At 34.4% G+C, this 24,337-nt stretch overlaps 1 protein-coding gene across 1 annotated transcript; it reads right to left on the reverse strand.

Annotated features, from left to right (window-relative positions):
- Window positions 1-627: 627 nt before the first annotated feature.
- LOC141663951 (PHD finger-like domain-containing protein 5A) lies at window positions 628-4,944 on the reverse strand. The gene is made up of 2 exons (XM_074469797.1): window positions 4,791-4,944; window positions 628-1,190 (listed from the first exon to the last, which is right to left on the reverse strand). Exon 2 carries the CDS (start codon window positions 1,160-1,162, stop codon window positions 830-832), a length of 333 nt encoding a protein of 110 aa, XP_074325898.1. The 5' UTR covers window positions 1,163-1,190; window positions 4,791-4,944; the 3' UTR covers window positions 628-829.
- Between the last annotated feature and the right edge of the window lie 19,393 nt (window positions 4,945-24,337).

Genomic DNA, 24,337 nt, shown 5'->3' on the forward strand with positions numbered 1-24,337 from the left:
GATTTAAAAATTATAAAAATCACAAATTATTCGATTCTAACTTTTAAAGAGTATAAAATTATGCTTAGAAAGAAAAAAAGAGGATAAATTATAGTGTTATTCAGTAAAGATTTTTCAAAAGTCTTTAAACTTTCATTTACAAGTATTGCATTAGTCATAATGGACTTTAAAAGAGAATGACCTTAATAACCTTTTATACAAGTATACTTTCCAAGAGATTTGACATAAAATCTATTAACTCTCTGAGAATTCACCTGAAATTCCAAAAATTCAAAAGAAATAGTTAAAAGTTAAGAGCGTGTAAAATTGATGAAAATTAGTAACTTGAAAAAAGTCATTTAAAATAATCCTTAGACTTGAATTACAATGAATTTCCAGCTAAAAATGGAGAGATATTGGGCCTACTTGTTTGTCCTTGAGTGCATATCATTATCCATGCTTTCTCTGTAGTATTTAACATTAACCTTAACTACTCCATACAGTCAGATAATCATCAAGAGAGAAGTCTGTGGCTCAATTCATGCTTACTTACACAAATGCATGCAACCTAAATGTATTACAATACAAAATGACTTGGCTTCCCAAGACAGACCTCATTATCAATTCACACAATGCAACGTATAAAGATGGTCGAACTACAATAACATAGATATGTATAGTTCAAATTGAGTGCTACAACATTGTCATAACTCGAAATTAACCAAATGAACTGGAATAAATGCAAATAAAGAGGGTTTCTGGAAAATTCTTAAGGTTGAGCCTTTTTTCATGTGAATCGCATAGGACTAGTTCTTTAATAATAAAGGAAATAAAGTGTAATTACCAAGAATTATCTCTTCTTGAATCCATATTTCTTCCTTTCATAAAATAGATCTGTTTTAGCACTTCCCAAATTTACTATTTTGGGACACCCATCTCTGTCTTTTTCCTGCTGAGTGCACTCTTTGCAGTAATATGCATCAGAAATTCCTACCCCTCCGCATATAACGCACCGCCCCTGGAAAGATCCGTAGTTGCACTCATCACATACCCGAACAAGTGTACAAGGACGAACATATGAATCACATATTACACACTTGCCATCACATTTCTCGCATAAACGTCCTATAGCAATTCCTGGTTGCTTACGGCACATAATCAAATCGGGATGATGCTTTGCCATTCTTTCTCTTAAGCTTTCTCAAATTACTCTGCAGGCATAATTGAAAATACAATTTAAGTATGTTCACATTCAAGGAAACAAAAGAGTTGCGGTGATAAATTATAATTAATAATTACCAACTCTGAATTTAAAAACAGACAACGACAAGCCTTTAATCCGACCATTATGCATAAATACACTACAATAAGCTGGCGCCATAGATCAGTTACCAATACACTTAATCTGGCTAAAATTGTTTCCAGTTATACCACATTCATAAGAATTAGGCAGTTGTAATAAAATTTCATGAAGAACTTAATTCATTATTAGAATTTTTGACTATAATTACAAAATTATATTTTAAACCACCCAGAACCAATAACAGAAATTGATCTACTGCAGTTCACTTCTGCCCAAATAATTACTTCAATAATTAGTAAAGTCGGACAATAGGATAGTCAAACCAACAAGGACAGGCATGGATATATGAACGCTTCCAAAAGGGTCATAAAACATTTTCAGGAAAACTGCATAACAAAGTCAAATTGCACCACAATATATAAAAACATGCTAATTGTTTATTTACATTCTGTTATTTTTCATGCATATCTAAAACTAAGACTTTTGAGCTTTTTCACTCCTAATTTTAAGTGCATGTATATAAAAGATATGATTATGCTGCTTACCGTGAGACTGTAACTATAGCATTATTCACAATAAACTGAAAACTACTTCTGACCGAAATCCTAAAAAGGGGACTTCCCTTAATTCTAGCCAAGAAAATTGACTTTCCCAAACCAGAAAGCAGGATATCTTGGCTTAATGACAAGATAAGTTGAATGCCAATTTTGTTGGGGGAAATAGCTAGTAGCCTAGTAGTGTTTGGTGGCCGGTTCGAAACCTGGTCTCTACATAAACTAAAGAGCTACTGGTTCAAGCACGCATAAACCAGAGGGTTGAATACAACAAGCATCAAATTTCAGATGTTACGTTATACTAGTCGCCTTACACTGTGATAGTTGACAGGCAAGCCGCTCGACGGGCACATGATGTTAAACAAAAAAGAAAGTAGGAAAGCACTAATGTGTACTTCATATTACTATTTAAGAATAAAGTCAATTGCAATATCTCATTAAAGTTAATTTTAACTAATTAGAAGTAACTGCCCAAAAGGGACTTTCCTTGATGCTCAAATTAGGACAAAACTCACATTATATCTGGAGGGGTCCAGGAGAGCCAGACTCGGCTAAAAGAAGGAGCTAGGTAAGTGGTTGTATTAATATTGTTTTGGGGCAGCAGTGGCTTCCCTTCAACATACAATCTTATGTTTAATCAAATCATATAGCTTTGGAGGGGATAAACATTAAGAGCTTGATGGTCGTAGGAGCTATAAGCTGGGATGTAGACATTATTGAAATTGTTTCGACCAGTGGGACAAACAATTAATCTACAACATTCCTCTATCATAGGGTAATTTTAAAGATGGGTGGTACCGGACGCTGGTAGCATATGGAGTATATTCAGTCAAAAGTGCATATAAAAGGCTTACGGAAGATGGAACTCTATTGATAATTCTGGATTCTGGAAGAAGACATGGAAACTTAGTATACCCCCAGTAGTAAGGAATTCGTTATTGAGGGCTAGTTCAGGTTGCCTTCCAACTTAAACTAAGCTTTAGGGGAGGAGACTGGAGGTTAGCAATGTTTGTCCTTTTAGTTCCTCGGCTATTAGTTCACTGCACATTTGCTAACACATGCTTGGCAATTGCAGTACTGAGTTCTACACGCCATAATGCTAATAATTTTGGTAGACTTTTTGAGTATGTTATGTCAAAAAAAGGGGACATGGCTCCTTTGGTAGCTGTGGTCTGTTGGGCAGTAAGGAGAGCTCGAATGAGCTAGTGTGGAACACTAGATGGTCAGTGTTTGGTGTGATTACACATTGCAGAGGATTACCTTTCACAGTTGAGAAGTCTCCAAAATAACGAGATTTAACCTTGGGAAATATTACACAGGTGGATATGTTGGAATCTGGAGGAAACCAGGGGATAATCGTCCTAAGGTCAATCCCGATGCTGCCACAATTTGAGCCAAGTCAATATATGGTATGGGTTGAATTGCTCGAGATACAGAAACAGGGGTGATCAGGGCTTATGCTATGTCTTATGATGGTGATGTAGATCCTCATTTCGTAGAGACGGTCGCAAACTGGGAGGTAAAAAGGCGCTAGGCTGGATTAGAAAGCAGCAGGAGGGGATCAATGATACGAACAAAACTTATATACTTGAAATTGATTGTCAGATGGTGGTTAATGCCATTAGATGCCCTGTCCTTATTCTATGACCTTTTGGGACAGTGATTTTGAAGTAAGGCCTTCATATAGAGTTTAATTGATGTTTCAATACAGTTTGATAAGCAATTGGGGATCGAAGAAACTGATTTTTAAGCTCGCTTTTCTTTATCAAATCCATGTTGTGCTGGAAGGGGGGTGTCCCTTCCGAACTGCAACCTATTTTTTAAGCCGGTGTGATTTATTATACACAATTAGATTGGTTTGAATATAATATATATATTGGATAAGAAAAAAAATAGAATTTAGATATATGGTAATAGTTATTTACTAGGAATCTAGATAATTGCTAAGATTAGTTCCACAATGTCGAAGATAGAATTTTACTCCTATAAAAGAGATGTATATTTTTTTTGTTGGAGGCTTAAATTGAAGTTGAGATTGTTCTCTACTAAATTGCAATTCAAGTAACTTTGACCCATTTGTGGTTAGGAAATCGTAGGGATAGTGGTTCTTTAGCGTTTAATTTACCTTGGTGATGCAGGACAAGTATTGGAAACAATGAATTTTCAGAAAAACAAAGAAAAGGTGAATTTATATGAATTAACTGTAAAAACTTTACTATCATAAGGTGACTCAACTGCAAAGAACCATTACCACTAATATAATTAAACTTCATAATAAAATTCAATTAAATCTATATCTAAGTAACAACAATGTATAGTAAGACTTTTTTCACTATCAAACATTAAACTACTACGCACACAAGCATAATACCACTAGCACATTGGAAAATTAAAATGAGATCCCTTCAGATATAGATCCTTATATAGAATAAATAAACAAATAGTTCCTACTATCGTTTTCCATTAATTTATTTCAATTTATCTTATTAATGATATTTCGTTGGGTTCCGTTATCAATTCATTGCATTGTGTTTACGTGAGATGATGACATGATTTTCACCAACAAAATTCTGAGCTGAAACCAGGACTCCTAAACCACATTCGCAAGACCTAACTCATAAATCAACCGATTACACGAGAAGAACCTAGAATGCAACGAAACTTCTGTGCAAAGTACAAACACAACATACACTACTAAAAATTAATATAAATTGCCTAATTTTCGCAACAAACTCAAGTATATATCTAAATCGAAACAGATGAAGAACATATAATAACAATATAATTTACAAAAACAGCAGAAATCAAAGCAAAATTAGGCATCAATTGGTGTAATTACAACTAAACCCTAGATTGAAATTGATATATGTAGCAACAGAAACTGATAGATAAACAACATATAAGATAGATGCATACATTATACATACATGGAAATACTAAAAAAGGATTCTAACCTTTGCTTTTGCTGCTGCCGCTGATTTTTCACTGGACAACGAGTATATTACTTGCCAATAATACTTCACGGGCTATAGCAACAAGGGGATACTCTCGTGGGTAGAAGACAAAGACAAACCGTGGAAAGTAATTGATATATCGGGGACTATAACCCTTTTTATATAACACCTAATTAAATTTCTCATTATAATTTAACTCGTATTAGGTATTCACTTATTAGGTCCATACAATAAACTAAAATCTAATTGGGTTTCTGATTTGATCACTTAATTTAACCCAATATAATAAATAGCAAATATAATTGATATATTTATATATAGCCCATAAAATAATCATTATTATTAAAATAATAATAACAATCTCCCACTTGGGCTTCATATGAATCCAGAATCAATTATACCAAACTTTATTGTGCAACTTTATGCTATTTATCGTCCTTAGATTTTACCAAAATAATTCGGTCCTTCTACTATATATGCATTCGTCACAAACTTTACGTGACTAAACCTTCCATGGTCACCATACAAATATATTCAACAACATGAATCAATGCATAGATAAGTGGCATGGAAATTACATATAATGTGATATATATAATGTCTATTTCCAACTAATCCTTAGTCAATCTTTAACGAGATTGATTCCAATTTTCTCAACTCAATGTTAAACCACAATAAGAAAATTGAACAAAAGTAGAGTGACATTTCATAAAATTCCATCAACTATATTCTGCAGAACATAAACAACTCAATGTTTATTACATAAAATACCAAAATACAAACTCCCGCTAAACCAAAGTATCACATAAGGTAACACTCATATGAGCAGTATGCTCGTGAAAAACCTTAGGTGTTAACGCCTTAGTGAGCGGATCCGCAATCATGGAGTTAGTGCCAATACGTTCTATCGAAATTTGTCCACTCTGAATCTTTTCTTTAACAACTAAGAACTTAATATCTATATGTTTTGCATTCGTAGTGCTCCTATTATTGTTTGAATACTCCACTGTTGAATTATTATCACAAAATATCTTTAATGGTCTTTCAACACCATCAAGGATACGCAAACCAGTGACAAAGTTTCGCTGCCATAAAGCTTGATTGGATGCCACAAAACATGCTATATATTCTGCAGCCATGGTGGATGAAGCTATGAGCGTCTGTTTGGCAGACCTCCATAAAATCGCTCCACCAGCCAGTAGATAAACATAGCCCGAAGTAGATTTTCTTTCATCTTTGCATCCTCCAAAGTCAGAATCTGAATATCCAATAATTTCTAGATGATCTGATTTCCTATATATGAGCATATAGTCTTTTATTTTCTTCAAATACCGTAAGACTCGTTTCACTGCTTTCCATTACTCCATTCCCGGATTACTCAAATATCTTCCCAACATTCCAACAATGAATGTTATTTCAGGACGAGTACAAAGTTGAGTATACATTAGGCTTCCCACTACTGATGCATATGGTATCCTTTGCATTTCCATTATCTCAAGTTCATTCTTGGGACACTGTTTGAGACTAAATTTGTCTCCCTTAAACAAGGGTGTATCCATTAGTGCACAATCTTTCACGTCATACCTTTCCAGGATCTTTTCGATATAGTTCTTTTGTGACAATCCAATAAAACCTCGAGAACGATCTTGATTTATCTGAATTCCTAATACAAAAGAGGCGTTACCAAGGTCCTTCATCTCAAATTGACTAGTGAGAAATTTCTTAGTATCGTGCAATAAGCCTATATCATTAGTAGCAAGTAAGATGTCATCAACGTATAAGAGAAGAAAGATAAATTTGCTTCCACTGAACTTGTGATATACACAATGTTCCACCAAGTTAACTTCGAAACCATATAATGTGATAACATGATGAAATCTGTGATACCATTCACGAGAAGCCTGCCTGAGACCATAGATGGACTTCTTTAATTTGCACACCACGGTCTTTGTATCTCCAATGACAAAAAATTTTGGTTGCACCATATAAATTGTATCGCCGATGTTTTCATTGAGAAACGCCATATTTACGTACATCAGATGTAGCTCTAGATTATATTGAGCCACAAGTGCCATAAAAATTCTAAATGAGTCTTTTGTGGAGACCGGAGAGAAAGTCTCATTGTCGTCGATACCATTCCTTTGAGTGAATCCTTTAACGACTAAACGATCCTTTTACAACCAATAGGTTTTGAGCCTTTAGGCAACTCGACAAGATCCCAAATGTCATTGTCTTTCATAGACTGCATCTCTTCATTCATGGCATCAATCCACTTTTGAGAGTTAGGACTCTGCATGGCTTGTTGAAGATTTACAGGATCGTCTTCCCTAATGCCAATTCCATCTTCATGTTATTGTAGAAAAATAGCATAATCATCTGGAATTGCGCTCTTTCGCTCTCTAGTGGATCTCCTTAGTGGCACTTCTTGTGATTCATGAGGTTGTTGAGTTTGCTCAATTGGTTCCTCATGGGGAATTTCGGTATTATCTTGAACCGGAGGGCCTTGAACAATGATAGGTATCATAATCTGATCATTGCTCTCGGCAGAGTCATAAATACGATCATGACTATCTTCTTCAAAGACAATACTTTTTACCTATATCTTCCCTCCTAAAATCAACATCCTCAAAAAATCTTGCATTATCAGTCTCAAAGAAGGATCTAGTAGCGGGATCATAAAATTGAAATCCGCGAGTACGTTTCAGATATCCAACAAAATAGCAACTGACTGTCCTAGAGTCCAGTTTCTTTTCATTTGGCCTATATGGCCTTGCCTCAGCTGGACATCCCCAAATTTGTAAATGCTTAATACTAGATGTTTCTTAGTCCAAAGTTTGTAAAGAGTTTCCGCCACTGCTTTAGTTGGAACCCGGTAAAGGATATAAATTACAGTCTTTAGTGCATCTCCCCGAAGTGACTCAGGTAAGGAAGAATGACTTATCATACTTCTCACCATATCTTTATGAGTACGGTTTCGCCTCTCAGCAATACCATTCATATTTGGTTTTCCTGGCATAGTGTACTGAGGGACAATTCCACACTCCTTTACGAAGTTAGCAAAGGGTCCTGGACGTTGCTCACCTGATTCATCATATCTACCGTAGTATTCACCACCACGATCAGATCTGACAGCTTTAATACTATTGTTTAGCTGAAGTTCAACTTCAGCTTTATACTCTTTAAATACGTTCAGAGCTTGTGACTTCTCATGTATCAAGTATAGGTAACCATACCTAAAGTAATCATCTCTGAACGTGATAAAATACCGTTGATTGTTCCAAGAGGCCGTAGGGAATGGTCCACATATATCGGTATGAATCAGTTCCAAAACACTTGTAACTCTATTGGCAGCTAACCTTCTCGAGTTTGTTTTTTTCCCTTAATGCATTCAACACAGACTTGGAAGTCACTTAAATATAAGGAATCAAGAATTCTATCATTCACAAGCCTCTGAATTCTCTATTTAGAGATATAACCTAATTGCTTGTGCCACAACATAGCAGAATTCTCAGTTAACTTACGTTTTGTACCTCTTGCACTTGAGTGCAAATTTCATTATTAAAAGCAAAAGTATCAAGTATATAAAGATTATCCATCAAAGAACCGATGGCAACCACATTCGAATTTAAAGAGAAACACACTTTATTATTTCCAAAAAAATAAGTGTAGCCATATTTGTCCAAACATGAAATAGAAATAAGATTTCGTCTGAAAGACGGTGCAACAAATGTCTCAAATAAATCCAAATAAACACTTGTTTTTAATAATAATCTAAATGTTCCCACAGCTTCAACTGAAACTTTATTGTTGTCGCCCACATAAATGAATCTTTCGGCATCAATTGGCGGTCGGCTCCACAGGCAACCCTGCATTGATACACTTATGTGAGTAGTAGCACTAGAATCTACCCACCAAGTATCCTTAGGTACAGAAGCCAAATTAACTTCAGAACAAACAAAACAGAAGTCTTACCCTTCTTCACACGCCAAGAAGCATATTTGGAACACTCTTTCTTCATGTGTCCAGCCTTCTTACAAAAGTAGCAGGTTGTTCCCTTATCCTACTTCTCTTGCAACTGATGCTTGGGTTTTCCACTTGCAATATCCTTACCTCTCTTTCTTTTCTTATCATGAGAGCTTGATGCCAAGTGAGCACTCTCAGTCTTCTCTCGCAAAACCTTCTCTTCCTCTTGCACACAGTGTAAAATGAGCTCATTAAGAGTCAATTTTTCCTTTTGAGTATTATAACTCACCATAAAGTGTCCAAACTGAGGAGGCAGAGAAATAAGAACCAAGTGAACAAGTAACTCATCTGAAAGTTCTAACTTGAGTTTCTTGAGTTTGCCAACAAGATTAGACATCCCAATGATGTACTTCCTTAAGTTCCCCTTTCCTTTATACTTCATGGTCACGAGTTTTGACAGAAGATTACTCGTTTCCGCTTTCTCATTCTTAACAAAATATTGTTCAATCTCGGAGAGGAACTTCTTGGCACTTGTGCTCTCAGCAATAGAGCCCCGAAAGCCAGTTGGAATCGTTCGCTTCATGATCTCCAGACACATGCAATTAGAGCGTTCACATTTCTTAATTTGATCCATTTTGGGATCATCTGTAGTGGGAATTGGTTGCTCTTTCCTTAGCATAAGGTCGAGATCCATACACCCAAGAACGATTTCAACATTCTCTTTCCACATGATATAGTTTGTCCCATTCAACATTGGAATCATGCTCAACTGAGCGGAAGCAGAATTAACAGAAGCAGTAACTGAAATAGAAAACAAATATACAACATAATGCTCAAAACTAGTATATACAATAATATGATAAATTTTAAACATTGGCAAAACCATCATAAGATACCTAGCGCAACATTAAATTTTAGTCATTGGACAGAAAATTTAATTTACAATTGGTACTCTCCACGCAATAATCAAGTATTAACAATCAATTTCTGTCAAATAATATGTCTTTCTTTGGACCGACTTATTATTGACATGAAAAACTTAATATTTTTACATACTTATTACCACAAGAATATAATAATTTTGGCCAAACATTACCTTCCTTTGGGCCAATAATATTTGCATAAAATTAAATATTCTATCGTCATAATAATATTTTTTTAATTAATTAATCTACACAAAAGAGGTCACTTTGGCAACATATTGCTTCAATCAATTATCTCAAAAATATTCGACCACTTAAATAAATAAATTAATATTAATTTTCCAATAACGATATGATTCACACGTATATATTTTCTTTACTTTACAGCTTACTAACCGAATTATGTAAATGATTCGTTCTAAAATACATCTAAATTGTTACGGCTAACCAGAGAGTAGTATAACCTTAAAAAAAATTAAACTCGACCAAACAGATTAACGGAAGTATATGTTCGCAAAACTAGATTATGAAAACAAGACTCAGCATCACTTTACAATACATTATTTTACAGCATGACATGATTTGGCCATAAAATAAAAGGAAATCATAAATAATGATTACAGAAGCATTAACTTGAACTCTATATCAATGTAAAGTATATGAAGTTGAAGTCTCCTGACGTGACCAAAAACATAATTAACTAATTGTCAAAGTCTATTAGACAATAATATCAAACAAAAGTAGAATTGTACTAGCAGACAATGAGAATTGGTTCATGTCTTCCATATTTGTACCAAAATAAAATAAAATTAAAATTATGATTACTTCATCCAATGTAACCGAGAGACATAATCTGCATGTACACTATATAGTTCATCTTGGGTATTAATAATCGAACGGATTCAACCATTGATAAAACAAACCGTATGAATCAATAATCAATACCTCAATAATTAAATATGAAGTGGCTTTGATGGCAATTGATAGAATTTAATAATTTTATAAATACATAATTCTCTAAAATAGAAATAAGGACCGTAGTAATCATATCTAATTATCGAGATTAAATCGAAGGCGGAAGCGTACCTGAATCCATGAGGCTATAATTGTAACGGTATCTGAATCTGAATAATATTCTTGATTATTATTTTCCTCAGCCAAGTACTCCTTAGGGTTTCTCAATAGCTCTCTCTGATGGATAGAGTACAAGCCGTGTAACGTACTTATATATTGGGGACTATAATCCTTTTTATAAATCACCTAATTAAATTAAATCTCCCATTATAATTTAATTGAGTCTGGTATTAGGTAACCACTTATTAGATCCATACAATAAATTAAAATCTAATTGGGTTTCTAATTTGATCACTTAAATTAACCCAATATAATAATAACAAATATAATTGATATATTTATATGTAGCCCATAAAATAATAATTATTATTATTAAAATAATAATAATAATAATATTCGAACCTTGAAATTTAGTTAGATAGCGTAATAGAAACTATTTCTAATATTGTTGTTGAGAGGATTCGATAGATAGCCTAAATAATTGTTTTAATATTATTGTTGAGAGAATTCGAAGCTTGACTGGTTGATAGAACGGAAAAACAGAAAATATTCTTTATTGTGAATTTAACGGCTCTCATTCATTTGTCAACCAAGTAATTATATTTAATTTGTTTCTAAATTTTATTTTATTTCAGGTTAAATATTATTTTATTTTAGCCCAAATTAGTAGTATATATTATTTTATTTTTATCTGAAGTCATTATATCGACCAACGAATTATTTTTAACAAAATAACTTCAACTATTGATCAGGGATAAATAAAATTAATATCAGAATAAGTATAAATCAAGTATTATTTCTCCGAACTAAAACTTAATTTTTAACTAAAATATAATTATTTTGTAAACACAAAAGGAAATATCAATTGAGTTCAGCCAGTAATATGGTCATTTTTAAATAACTCTTATTGAAAAAAAAATCGTAAACATATATGTGTATAAATATATTTATTGTGAAATTATACTAATTAATAATTAATAATTTAATTCAAATTACTTTAAAAATATTATATAACATTACATTAAAAGTTTTGGTATGATACTTATTTTTTGGTACATGCTGATTTCATGTTAAAACAAATATATTCAATCTGAACTAAATAAAATAAAAAACAAATGAAAAACAATTACTTCAATTTGGTTTATATAAGAGGTTTATGTAGTTGTGGGGTTTCTTCTATGCCTATAATATTTATAATAATAAAAAAATACTAAAGATGAAACATTGAAATTCTGTTAATGGTTATTTGATCATCTGTATTTTGGTCATCCTCGACATTTATAATTAAATTAACATAAAACACTTTCAGTAATAAATTAATATTCACAATATGATTATATAAATACAAATAGAAATAAATTTGTATGATGGACTGAGGGTAAAACAAAATAATATGCATTATTCAGCCGAGCAAAAAATGGTATATTATTAAATCAATCTAAAAGAAATAAAATCAAAAGATAATTCTTTTTTGGTATAATGGTCGTGGAAAAAATAAATAATATACATTATTTATCTTGCATTAAACAAAGTTGTACAATTGTATGGGCTAAAAAGTAAATTTAGTTAATTACATTTGCAGTATCGCCCTAAAACAAAATAATAAATATTGTTGAGACAGTTAAAAAATTATACTATTGAACTGGGCTAAAATAACTAGTAGAAGTTAACTAAATAAATATATAATTGGTGAAAAAGTTGACTTTAACATTAGTTAGAATGATATAGAGTTCGATATAAATTAAAATTTAAATTGGTAAAAGAAATCGAGTTCAATATCAATTACACTACAACAAAAATGGCCAATTACGACGGAAAAAAAGTGCGCCCAACTTACGACGGAAAAAAGTAAAACGTCGTAATTATTTATGACGAAACACAAAACCGTCGTAAGTTTAGTATTTTATTAATAAAATTATGCACGGCACGATTAAACAAAAATAAAAATTATTTGAAATTGCGACGATTTAAACATTTCGTCGTAAGTTAATTATTTTTATTAAAATTTTAACTTGAAATTGAAAAAAAAAATATTTAATCAAAATTTACAACGAAATATGTGTGATGGAAAAAATCGGATCGTCAAATTTACGACGGAAATTAAAATTCGTCGTAAGTTATCAAAGAGGGAAATTTAACTTTTTCCCCAAATTTTTGGCGGGGAAAATATCGAACATCCAATTTACGACGGAAATTAAAATTCGTCGTAAGTTATTAAAGAGGGAAATTTAACTTTTTCCCCAAAATTTTGGCGGTAAATTTGACTTTTCTCAATTTTTTTGCAGATAATAATTTATGACGGGTTCTGTCGTAAATTAGCACATGATTTTTTATAATTTCATTTTTTAAGAAATATTATTTCATGATCCAACCATATTAATGTCAACATTTATTTGTTTGGGCGACATTTCAAGAATTTCTGTAAAAAAATAAATATTTTGATAAAATAATTTAATATGAAATATTGATTATATCACTAATATATATATATAATCATCCATACGGTTGGATCGTTCAAAAATATTTTTAAAATAATCATAACACCAATCTAGGAATAAACACTAGTTAACAGTATTAGTCCAACTGATGCTTCACTGGTAAATTGGCAAATCAGATAAAATTATTTTGACAATTAATTTTTGTAATATCACTAATATATATCAATTGAAATCCATATAGTTGTATCGTTCAACAATATTTTTAAAATAATCGAAACACCGATTTAGAATTAAATACTAGTTAGTTGTACTGGTCAAACTAATACTTGACTGTTAAAATGGCAAACCAACTAAAATTATTTTGATATGAAATTTTGGTTATATCACTAATATATATATATATATATATATATATATATTTACATTCATACGGTTGGATCGTTCAAAAATATTTTTAAAATAATCGAAACATAAACTCAGGATTAAACACTAGTTAACAGTACTAGTCAAACTGATGTTTGACTGTTAAAATGGCAAACCAGATAAAAATATTTTGACATTAAATTTTGGTTATATCACTAATATATATATATATATATTTACATCCATACGGTTGGATCATTCAAAAATATTTTTTAAATAATCGAAACATCAATGCAAAAGTGAACACTAGTTAGTTGTACTAGTCAAACTGATGATTGACTGTTAAAATGACAAACCAAATAAAATTATTTTGATACAAAAATTTGGTTATATCACTAATATATATATGTTTTGACATCCGTACGGTTGGATCGTTCAAAAATATTTTTAAAATAATCGAAACATCAATTCAGGATTAAACACTACTTACATGTACTAGTCAAACTGATCTTTGACTGTTAAAATGTCAAACCAAATAAAATTATTTTGATATGAAATTTTGGTTATATCACTAATTTATATACCTATTTACATCCATACGGTTGGATCGTTGAAAAATATTTTTAAAATAATCGAAACACAAATTCAGAAGTAAACATTAGTTAGGTGTACTGGTCAAACTGATTCTTGAATGTTAAAATGACATTCCTTATTGAAATCAAGCCATATCCCATAGTAAACCCTTTGCTGTCATCTCCAAAGATTATGCTAGGGCCAGCTCTTTCCTTAAACTCTGTGAGCAGGGAGAAATCTCCTGTCATGTGTCTTGAACAGCCACTGTCCAAGTACCATAGATTTCTTCTATTTCCCTGCACACCATAAAATCAATCAATTTGATTTTGGTACCCAAGTTTCCTTGGGTCCATTCTTGTTAGCCTTTCTCCTAGAATTCATTCCTCCTGCATCTCTAGACTTAGGTAACTTTGAGTCAACCTTGGTCTTGGATGTAGTTGGTTGAGGTGTAGGGTTAGTCACAGAATCATTTAGCACATTTGGAATATGATAAGGCATGGATTGTGCATACATGTTATTCCACATAGGCATATTGTATGGCATTTGAGGCATACTAAATGCAGCAAGATAAGGATTGTTAAAATATGGCATGTTTGCAAAATGTGCATAAGGATTCTGTTGAGACATAGTAGGCATAGCATGTAGAGATGATGCAGACATGTTAGGCATGGAAGATGGTACAATTATGGGGGTTTTCTTAATAGATTTGTAATTAGCAGATAGATGATTAACACTACTACAATGCACACAGCTTTTTCTAGGAGCATACCTATCAGGTGTGTAATTGTTATGTTTGTTAACACCTACCTTCCCATTTCTGTTAGATTTTCTTTTAGTTTCCTTTTTATCCTCAACCATCTTGAGCCTATTATTTAACTGTTCTAAGGTCATGTGCCCTATATTCACCTTACTGACATCTTTGGATGTGCTTGCTTCTTCTTTAACAAAGTTCTTGGAAGTTGAACCAAACTTTTTGTTGAGTTTCTTTAGATTTTCACTATTAGAAACATCTGCCTGTTTTAATTGAGGAACCTTCAACGGATGCTCATTTTCTTCCTTCAACGGATAACCTTCATCATCCGTTGATTCCACATCCGTTGACAGCCCATCAATTAATTCCAGTTTCTTTTTGTTTTTATCCCAGGCAGTTTCACAGAATGATTCAATTCCTTGGACCTTGGCAATTTGAGCACTAACATCCCTAGATGTTTTCCAGACTTTAATCACCTCTTGCTCTCTCTTTAATTGATTAGAAAGTATTTCTACTTTCTTAATAGATTCAGCTAGTTCATTCTCAACAGATATACAATGCAGCTTGGTTTTCTCTAGGTCAATCAACTTATCTTCTAACATAGCATTTCTATTACTTAAAAACAGATTGTTCTCTTTAATCCTACTATTTTCTTTAGCAAGAGATTTAAGAGACACACGCAAATGATACAATTCAGTAGACATGTCATTAAAAGCATCATTGCACTCTTCTTTAGTAAGTTGTGTTACATCAGTAGTGATTACCTGAGTTGTTACCTGATTGCTTGATGAACTAACTTCATTTTCCTCAGAATCAGCCATGAGAGCTAAGTTGACATACTCCACATCTTCATTCTCTTCCTCTCCATCAGCTGCCCAATCTTTTTCTTGAGTAATGAAAGCCCTTTCCTTTTGCTTGAGCAGATCAAAATATTTCTTCTTGTAATCTACTTGGTCAAATTTCTTCTTTTCAGAAGTTGGCTTTCTGCACTCACTTGCAAAGTGTCCACTTATACCACAATTGAAACACTTGAACTTTGATTTGTCCACCATGTTCTTATGAGGTTTAGTGGCTCTAGTGTTTTTCTTAAACTTCATCTTTGCAAATCTCCTGGACAGAAATGCAAGATGCTCATCAACACTATCAGAGTCATCTTGACTGGAGTTGTCTTCATTCTCAGCAACTTGCTCTTTTCCTTTGCTTGATTCCTGATATCTTGTACCATCTTTGGAGTTTGATGTAGATCTCACAGTTTCTTGTCTGCATTCCCTCTCATTTTCAGCTACCAATGCAACTGAACTTCCTTTCTTTCTCCCCTTCTCCAATACCTCATGTTCCAACTCTAGTTCATAAGTCTTCAAGATTCCATATAATCTTTCAAGAGTGAAGTCCTTATAATCCTGAGAGTTTCTTAAGGAGACAGTCATGGGTTTCCATTCCTTTGGCAAGGATCTTAAGAATTTAAGATTTGAATCCTTCACCTGGTACACTCTACCATACAGCTTCAATCCATTCAACAGCTTTTGGAATCTGTTAAATGTGTCATTTAAAGATTCATTTTCTTCAAAATGAAAATACTCATACTGTTGAATGAGAAGCTGCATCTTGTTCTCTTTTACTTGTTCTGTACCTTCACACAGCAGCTGAACTGTGTCCCAAACCTCTTTGGCAGTTGAGCAATTTATCACATTATCAAACATATCCTTGTCAAGACCATTAAACAAAATGTTCATAGCCTTCTTATCCTTGTGGACTTCTTCTGTGTCTTCCATTGTCCATTCTGCTCTAGGTTTTGGAATGGATTGACCAACAGCAATTGTGGCCGTAGCAACTGTGGCTACTTTGTGGGGAATGTGAGGACCATTCTCAATACAGTTTACATAACCTTCATCTTGGGAGAGTAGATGAAGGTGCATTTTCACCTTCCAGTGGTGATAACTGTCTCTGTCAAGAACTGGGATTTTTACTCCAATATCCTTCTTACTCATCTTTGTTAGATTCCAAGATCTTTAAACTCTTTGTTTGTCAAGAGCCTGCTCTGATACCAATTGTTATTTCTAGAGAACTAACAATGAGATTTACAGAAGGGGGGTTGAATGTAAATCTCAAAACTTTTTCAAGTTTTGAGCAGTTTATAAAGACTGTGTGTTCAAGATGAACAAGTGTGTGAATTGCTTTAAGCTGATACAGACAGATATATATTCAAACACAAATGTAAAGAACACAATAAACCTTTAAAAACTTTTCTGGTGGATTTGTTGTTCCACCAGAGATGGTATTTCAGAAATTCTGTGATCTAAGAATTTGATCACAGCTGCATCCTAGTACAAACTAGATAATTTTTCTCTCAAGATTTTTCTAAACAGCTCTGGAAAAATTCTTATCTAATTACTAGCTACTACTTGGTTTATATATTACCAAGTTTACAAGTGAAGACAAGGATATATAAAATAATAAAGTAAGATCTCCACTTGTTTCTTCTCCAGTTCACTCCAGTACTTTGTTGACTTAATGTCTCTTTATACTAGAGTAGAACGGCTGCTTTTTCTGATGTTCCTGAAATTAGGCTGCCACATTTCAGTTATCTCTGTTCACCCACGTGCCTCTGTTTGTAGGTACAACTACCACTTATCAACGGTTAATCAACAGAACATCCGTTGAAGCTTTCATCCGTTGATGCACTCATCCGTTGAAGGATGTTATCCGTTGAAGCTTTAGAGACATCCGTTGAAGCTTAGCTTCTCATCCGTTGAAGGTCTTTAAGTCATCCGTTGATACCACTTCATTTATACAAAATTACAAGGCATGAAATATTTACAATTGGCCTTCCTATCTGCATATCTTCTAGTAGTCAACATGACTCATAGTTTCTCTCAACTTCTAAGAATTACATCTTAAATACAGAGACTGAAATATGCTACAACACTAGACTTATTTCTAAGTAAAGCTACACCATCAACGGATAGCCAAAGTGGTCTTATCCGTTGAGGCTACAGACACTGAATTTCTACTTAAGTGTTTTGTTAAACATATCATCAAACTAATGCACATATATTCCTAACAATCTCCCCCTATTTATGTCTATAAGAATTGTAGGCATAAATTCAGGGTTAACTTGATGATAACAAAACACTTAACAGATATATGAATTGAAACTAAGTAGAAATTTAAAATGCTGCAAAAATGTATGTACTAGGAGGAAATTGAAGATTTACAGTATTTCCAAGGATACTCCTTTAGCCTGAGCAAATCATCTTTTTCTTCTTTGTTCCCTGGTTTTCTTTCCTAGCCCTTTGTCATTTTCCTCAATTTGGAGTTGGAGTTGTCTGAAGAATTCAGCTTCATCTTCAACACTGATATCCAACTTAGATTGCATTTCCTTGAGAGTTTCATTGCTGGCAATCTTGAGTTGGTCTTCAAGTCTGAAAAATCTTCTGACTCCTTTATCATCTCTAAATTCCATCAACCAATGAGGTGATTTGTGAATTGTAATTCCCCTTTCTTGAATGAGTAAAGTCCTGGGTAAAGCATTGGGCTCCCTCCAAGTTTTCCTTATATTGGCAATCTTGTTGAGAATTTCAGTCTTGGCAGTTCTGGTAAAGCTAGAATCCTTTTGTATAGCTGAAAAGACTCTAATCAAGGTAGAGTAGCCTTCATTCAGAATCCTGTGGAGAGGCCATGTTCTTTCCCCAGCTCCTTTGTATCTGAACACTAATCTCTCTGGTAGCTGTCTGTAAGCAGCTATTCCTCTTACATCCTCCAGCTCATCCAGATAGAGTTCAATGTCTGAAATTTCTTTTATGTCACAGATGTGAACATAATCATCTTTAGAAATGGATGGCTTAGGCTTAGGCTTTTGTTTTTGAGTGAATTTCTTAGAGGTTATGGGAGGTGTAGATTTGGGTTTTCTTTTCTGTTTCTTTGGTAGTGGAAGAGTGGTTAGAAAGGTAGGCAATTTGATGGTGTCCCAATCAATAGGTTCCTCTTTTGGAATGATTGGTTCACCATGGATGTTTATAGTGGGATTAGTAACAAGAGGTTCAGGTATGGAAGGTAGTGGTTTAGATATAGATTTGGTTACTTCAGTATTATCTTCACTCCTTCTATGTGCCTTGGCCTTTCTTCTGTTTCCCTTCTGCCATTCCTCTCTTTCTTCCATACTCTCACCAAATATACTCCCAAAAACCTCATCTAGGTTTGCAATCTTGTCTTCACCCCTGACTTCAATTCCTTTCTCTTCTTCAACTTGACTTGACTTTAGCTGTTGTTCAAGCTTTGCTTGTGCTCTTTTGTCAGCCTTTAGTTGCTTGACTTCTTCCTTCTTGGCTATTGAGAATTTGGGATGTCCTTGCATCACACATATGCTCTTTCCCTCTCTAGAGATAATAGCCCTATTTCTCCTTACAGCCTCATCCATGGTCTCTTTGAGATAAGCAATACTCCTACCTAAAAGCTTGTTCTCATCAGCTTTTGGAGGAGGAAAGTCCACTTCTTTTAAAGGATTCTTTGTAGAGTCCTTATTGGATCTTTTATTGGGCTTGAGAATTATAGCTTGTAGTTCTTTGGAAGAAGCTTCTCCATCCTTATGTCTCCCTACTGGCTTGAGCTCCATGTTGATTGGTTCAATCTTTGTGCTATATTTCACAGATGTTGATTTATCTTGTGTAGAGCCAAACAACAGTTGCAACCTTTCATCAATTCTCCTCCTTTGCTCTTTCACTTGAATTTCAGCTGCTGCTAGCTGAATCAAATCAATTCCATCAGGCTTTCCTTTGATTTGAATGATTGGAGAAGTAGTGATGGCAGGAACTAGCACTTTAGATATTTTGATTTTTGTAGATGGCTCTCCTTCCCCTTCCCTTTTACTCTCCCCCTTTTTGTTATCATCAAGGAGAGGGGTCAAGCCTTGTGCTTTTGCCAGCTGCATTAGGAGACTGGTTTGAGATTGTTGGTTGTGAAGAATGGTGGCCACAGAATCTTCAATAACTTGAACTCTGTCTTCCAACTTGGCCAGCCTTTTCTCAGTAACTGATTCCTTTTTCAATCTCAAAACCAAGTCCTGCAATGTACCATAGGGCATGACTGAATCCAATTTTTCAGAACTGTAGGATTTCAAGTCAGCAATATCCTTCCTGAGATCATCCATACTCAGATTCTGCTTTACTTGCTGTAACTTCATGAGATGCAGTGAGTCCAGGTGAGCTTGAAGGATAGCCTTGATACTTGCATGTGAAGTGTTCTGAATGGCCTGTTGAATAGTGTTGATTTGTTTGACTAAGGAGACATTGAATTCCCCTGATCTATACTCCTTTGTCAAAGCCCATTCAGGTAGATTTGGAATTGAACTAGGGTCTTCATCTCCCCCTAAGTTCATGCTTCCATCAAAAGAAACAGAGTCATCATCATCAGAATTTACTCCAAATTCCTCAGATGGCTCATCAGCTGTAGAAGGCATCTTGTTAATAGCAGCTTTATCCCTTTGAAGAGATTCTGTTGTGTGTACTAGATGTAGTGTCTTTTCTGCCTCCTCATTGCCCTGAGCAGCCAACATTTGATAGGCTGACACAGGATGAGTAAAAGTGTCAGCATCCAAGGAAATGTTATCAATTACAGCTTTGTAATGTTGCTGAAATTGTCTTTCCTTTTCAGCATCATCCACAATCATTGACTCACTAGCAATGGCTGGTTCCACCCTTATATCTACTGTACCTGCCTTTCTCTCTTTTTCTCTATTTTCTTGCATCAGGGGCTCCCCCTGGCTCACACAACTCACTCCCTCACCTTCACCTACTAAGGTGGTACTCCTCTCACTTACTTTTGCCATGCTGGAAGAAATAGCATGCATTTTTGAGCTCTCAATCTCTCCTTTTGCCTGGGAGCAACCCAGCCTCTCACTCAAATTTTCACTCCCTTCCCTCAATCCTAAGAGTGATTGCACAGTATTCATGTCTTCTACACTTGGAATTGATTCAGTTATGTGTGGAGAGACTATCAACGGATGTGGAATATCCGTTGAAGGTGAAACTGATGTTATCAACGGATAACTGCTGTTAAGCTTATCCGTTGAAGAGCAACCACTTGTCAACGGATGAGTGATATCCGTTGAAGAAGGAAAAGAAGTTGAAATTGAAAGTGATATAACTGTTGAATCTGTGTAGATTGATTTGAGATGTGGTGACACAGATCCTTCAATTATATCTGAAAGAATTTGCGGGTGATCCAACAAATCATCTAAGAGATGATGATCACCTGTATTTGAGTGGGGCTCCTCCCTGAGTTGTAAAGAGGGAGAATCAGGAATTGATGGGAATAACATATCCACATCCAGAGATGGTGATGAAGTGTTTGGTGATTGATGTGTGATTATTGTGAGAGAATGGGGCTGTGACTCCACATTTATTGGAGCCACATCAAACTGAGTTTGAGAAGGCATAGATACAGATGGATGTATCTGTGCAGTGTGTGCACCCTGTGTAGAAGATTGGGTTCTAGCCTTCTTTCTTCTAATAAAAGCTTTTGTTGGTGAGTGTTTGGCTTCAGTGTCCCTCCCTCGTTTGTTCTGTGTTCCTGGTTGGGAACTATTTTCAATAGTAACATCCTTTTGGGAGGATGCAACTAGGGATGTGCTAGATACCTTTTCAACCACCACAGCTTTTTGAGAAACTGTGGCTTGGCTAGCTTGGGAAGCACTTAACTCTCCTTCCTTATCCTGGGGGTTTCTTTGATGTTCACCCCTCCCCTCACCACTCACACCCTGTTCACTCCCCTCAGGGTTAATGGTTGGTGTTACAACTGTTGTCTTTTGAGAAACAACAGAGGTGGTTTTCTTTGTCTTTGATTTTGAAAGTTTAGTTTTGGTGACCTTGGTAGAAATCTGTTGGGGCATTGTCACAGATTTCATGGCCACACTAGAAGATAAAGAAATAGAGGGGTTGGAAGAAGTAGGAGTTGTAGAAGCAATTACCTCACCTACCTGAGGTGCATTCATGATTGGTAAATATACCAATGGCACACTGCTGTTGAGATCCATTCTCAATAAATCTGCAAGAACTCTTTTCTCTTGTGCCCAGCACTTGAGTTTATTATTCTCATTGATTATGACCAAACCTTCAGCAACATGGTTAGCCAATAACATAAAGAATCTAGCATAATAGATGTTATTAGGTCTATTAGCTTTGTTACCTAATCTAGTACCCAATTCTAGCATCACATAGTTGCTAAGGTTAAAATACCTATCAGAAACAAGCATATAGAGCATATTAACAAGAGATGAAGTTATGGCATCAAAATTACTAATTTTCCCAGAGAAAACCTTTATAAAGGCATCCCCAAGAAAACTCCATTCTTTCCTAAGGCCTTTTCTTCTAATACTCCCTAAACTAGCAGAGTTAAGAGAATAACCTATGGAATCTAACATGCTGGATACATCATTATCAGTGTGTGGTGTCATGGCATTGTTCTCAGGTAATTTAAAACATGCTTGTAAATCATCACAGTTAATACAGTGATTTTTACCTTTGAGAGTGAAGGAGATAGTCATATCTATGGAGTTGAACTCAGCAGTTGTCCAAATCTCCTCAACTACTTCACAGTAAATCGTTGGGGCTTCCAGCATTGCATAGCTAAGTTTACAGTTTTTGATGAAGTCCATCATTTTGTGATAGTCTGAATGGGCTTCATTCTTTTCTACCAAAGCTATGAAATTGTTCTTCTCATAGATGAACCCAGATTGAGACATAATTTTCACGACTGGTGCCATTGTTGTGAGTAGAAATTGCAGAGAATAACTTGAAGGTTTTGCAGAGAGAAAATGGTAAATGCTTGAAATTTTAAGAAAGCGTAAAGTAAAAATGAAAAATCAGAAGGGCTTATATGCTTTCAAAAAAAAAAATTAGTAAAAGATTAATCAATAAGTATATGTTAGTGAATTTCAGCCGTTTAAGAATAAACTGTAAGTATTCTAACAACTACCTTTAAAACCAATACATACAGATGTATGTATGAGTATCAACGGTTAAGAAAATAGAATCAACGGCTGTGAAACACCTGAATCGACTGATGTGACATTTCAACGGATAAGGCAAATTGTCATCCGTTGAAAGGTACTTCAGTTTTATCCGTTGACGGATAAAAATTCCAGAAATGTATTTGTCTTTCAACGGATAATGAATATCCGTTGATAGAGCAATTTTGACTTTCAACGGATAGGAAACATCCGTTGATGGTATAAACTTTGTTAAAAGTCAAATTTGTTCTAGCAACTAATATATTTCAGGCTTCAATTCAAATTGCAATAAGGACATGAATTTTAAGAGTAATTAAGCATACCTAGCTCACTTACTAATCTTGTGAATGTTGATTCATCAAGTGGCTTGGTAAATATGTCTGCAATTTGTTGTTCACTTGGAACAAAATGTAGTTCCACTGTACCATTCATGACATGCTCCCTAATGAAGTGGTACTTGATATCAATGTGCTTGGTTCTTGAGTGCTGTACAGGATTCTCTGTTATGGCTATGGCACTTGTGTTGTCACAAAAGATAGGAATTCTATCAACATGAAGTCCATAGTCAAGGAGTTGATTTCTCATCCATAACACTTGAGAGCAGCAACTTCCAGCAGCAATGTATTCAGCCTCAGCTGTAGAAGTAGAGACTGAATTTTGCTTTTTGCTAAACCATGATACAAGCTTGTTTCCCAGGAATTGGCAGGAGCCTGTTGTACTTTTCCTGTCTATTTTGCAACCTGCATAGTCTGCATCTGAATAACCAATTAGATCAAAGCCAGATTCTCTAGGATACCAAATACCTAAATTTGGTGTACCCTTGAGATATCTGAAAATCCTTTTGATAGCTATTAAGTGAGACTCCCTAGGATCAGCTTGAAATCTAGCACACAGACATGTAGCAAACATTATATCTGGTCTGCTAGCAGTTAAATATAAAAGTGAACCAACCATGCCTCTATAACTTGTAATGTCCACAGACCTTTCAGTCTTATTAATTCAAGTTTGGTGGCAGTGGCCATGGGAGTTTTTGCAGATGAACATTCCATTAAGTCAAACTTCTTTAAAAGATCATGAATATATTTAGTTTGACTAATGAAAATTCCATTACTAACTTGTTTAATTTGTAAACCAAGAAAATAGGTTAGTTCTCCCATAAGGCTCATTTCATAATTACTTTGCATTAGCTTAGCAAACTTTTTACAAAGTTTATCATCTTTAGAACCAAATATTATGTCGTCTACATAAATTTGAACAAGTATACTAGAGCCATTAACATTCCTAAAGAAGAGAGTTTTATCAACAGTACCTCTAGTGAAGTGATTCTCCAAAAGAAATTTTGATAAGGTTTCATACCAGGCTCTAGGTGCTTGCTTCAGTCCATAGAGTGCTTTCAACAGATAATATACATAGTCTGGAAAATTTGGATCTTCAAATCCTGGAGGTTGACTTACATA

The sequence above is a fragment of the Apium graveolens genome, chromosome 6 (genome assembly GCF_009905375.1).
Source record: "Apium graveolens cultivar Ventura chromosome 6, ASM990537v1, whole genome shotgun sequence".
Lineage (NCBI taxonomy): Eukaryota > Viridiplantae > Streptophyta > Magnoliopsida > Apiales > Apiaceae > Apium > Apium graveolens.

What these genes read in the sequence shown, in the direction of transcription:
- LOC141663951 (XM_074469797.1), bottom strand. Translation starts at nt 1,162, where the DNA reads ATGGCAAAGCATCATCCCGATTTGATTATGTGCCGTAAGCAACCAGGA.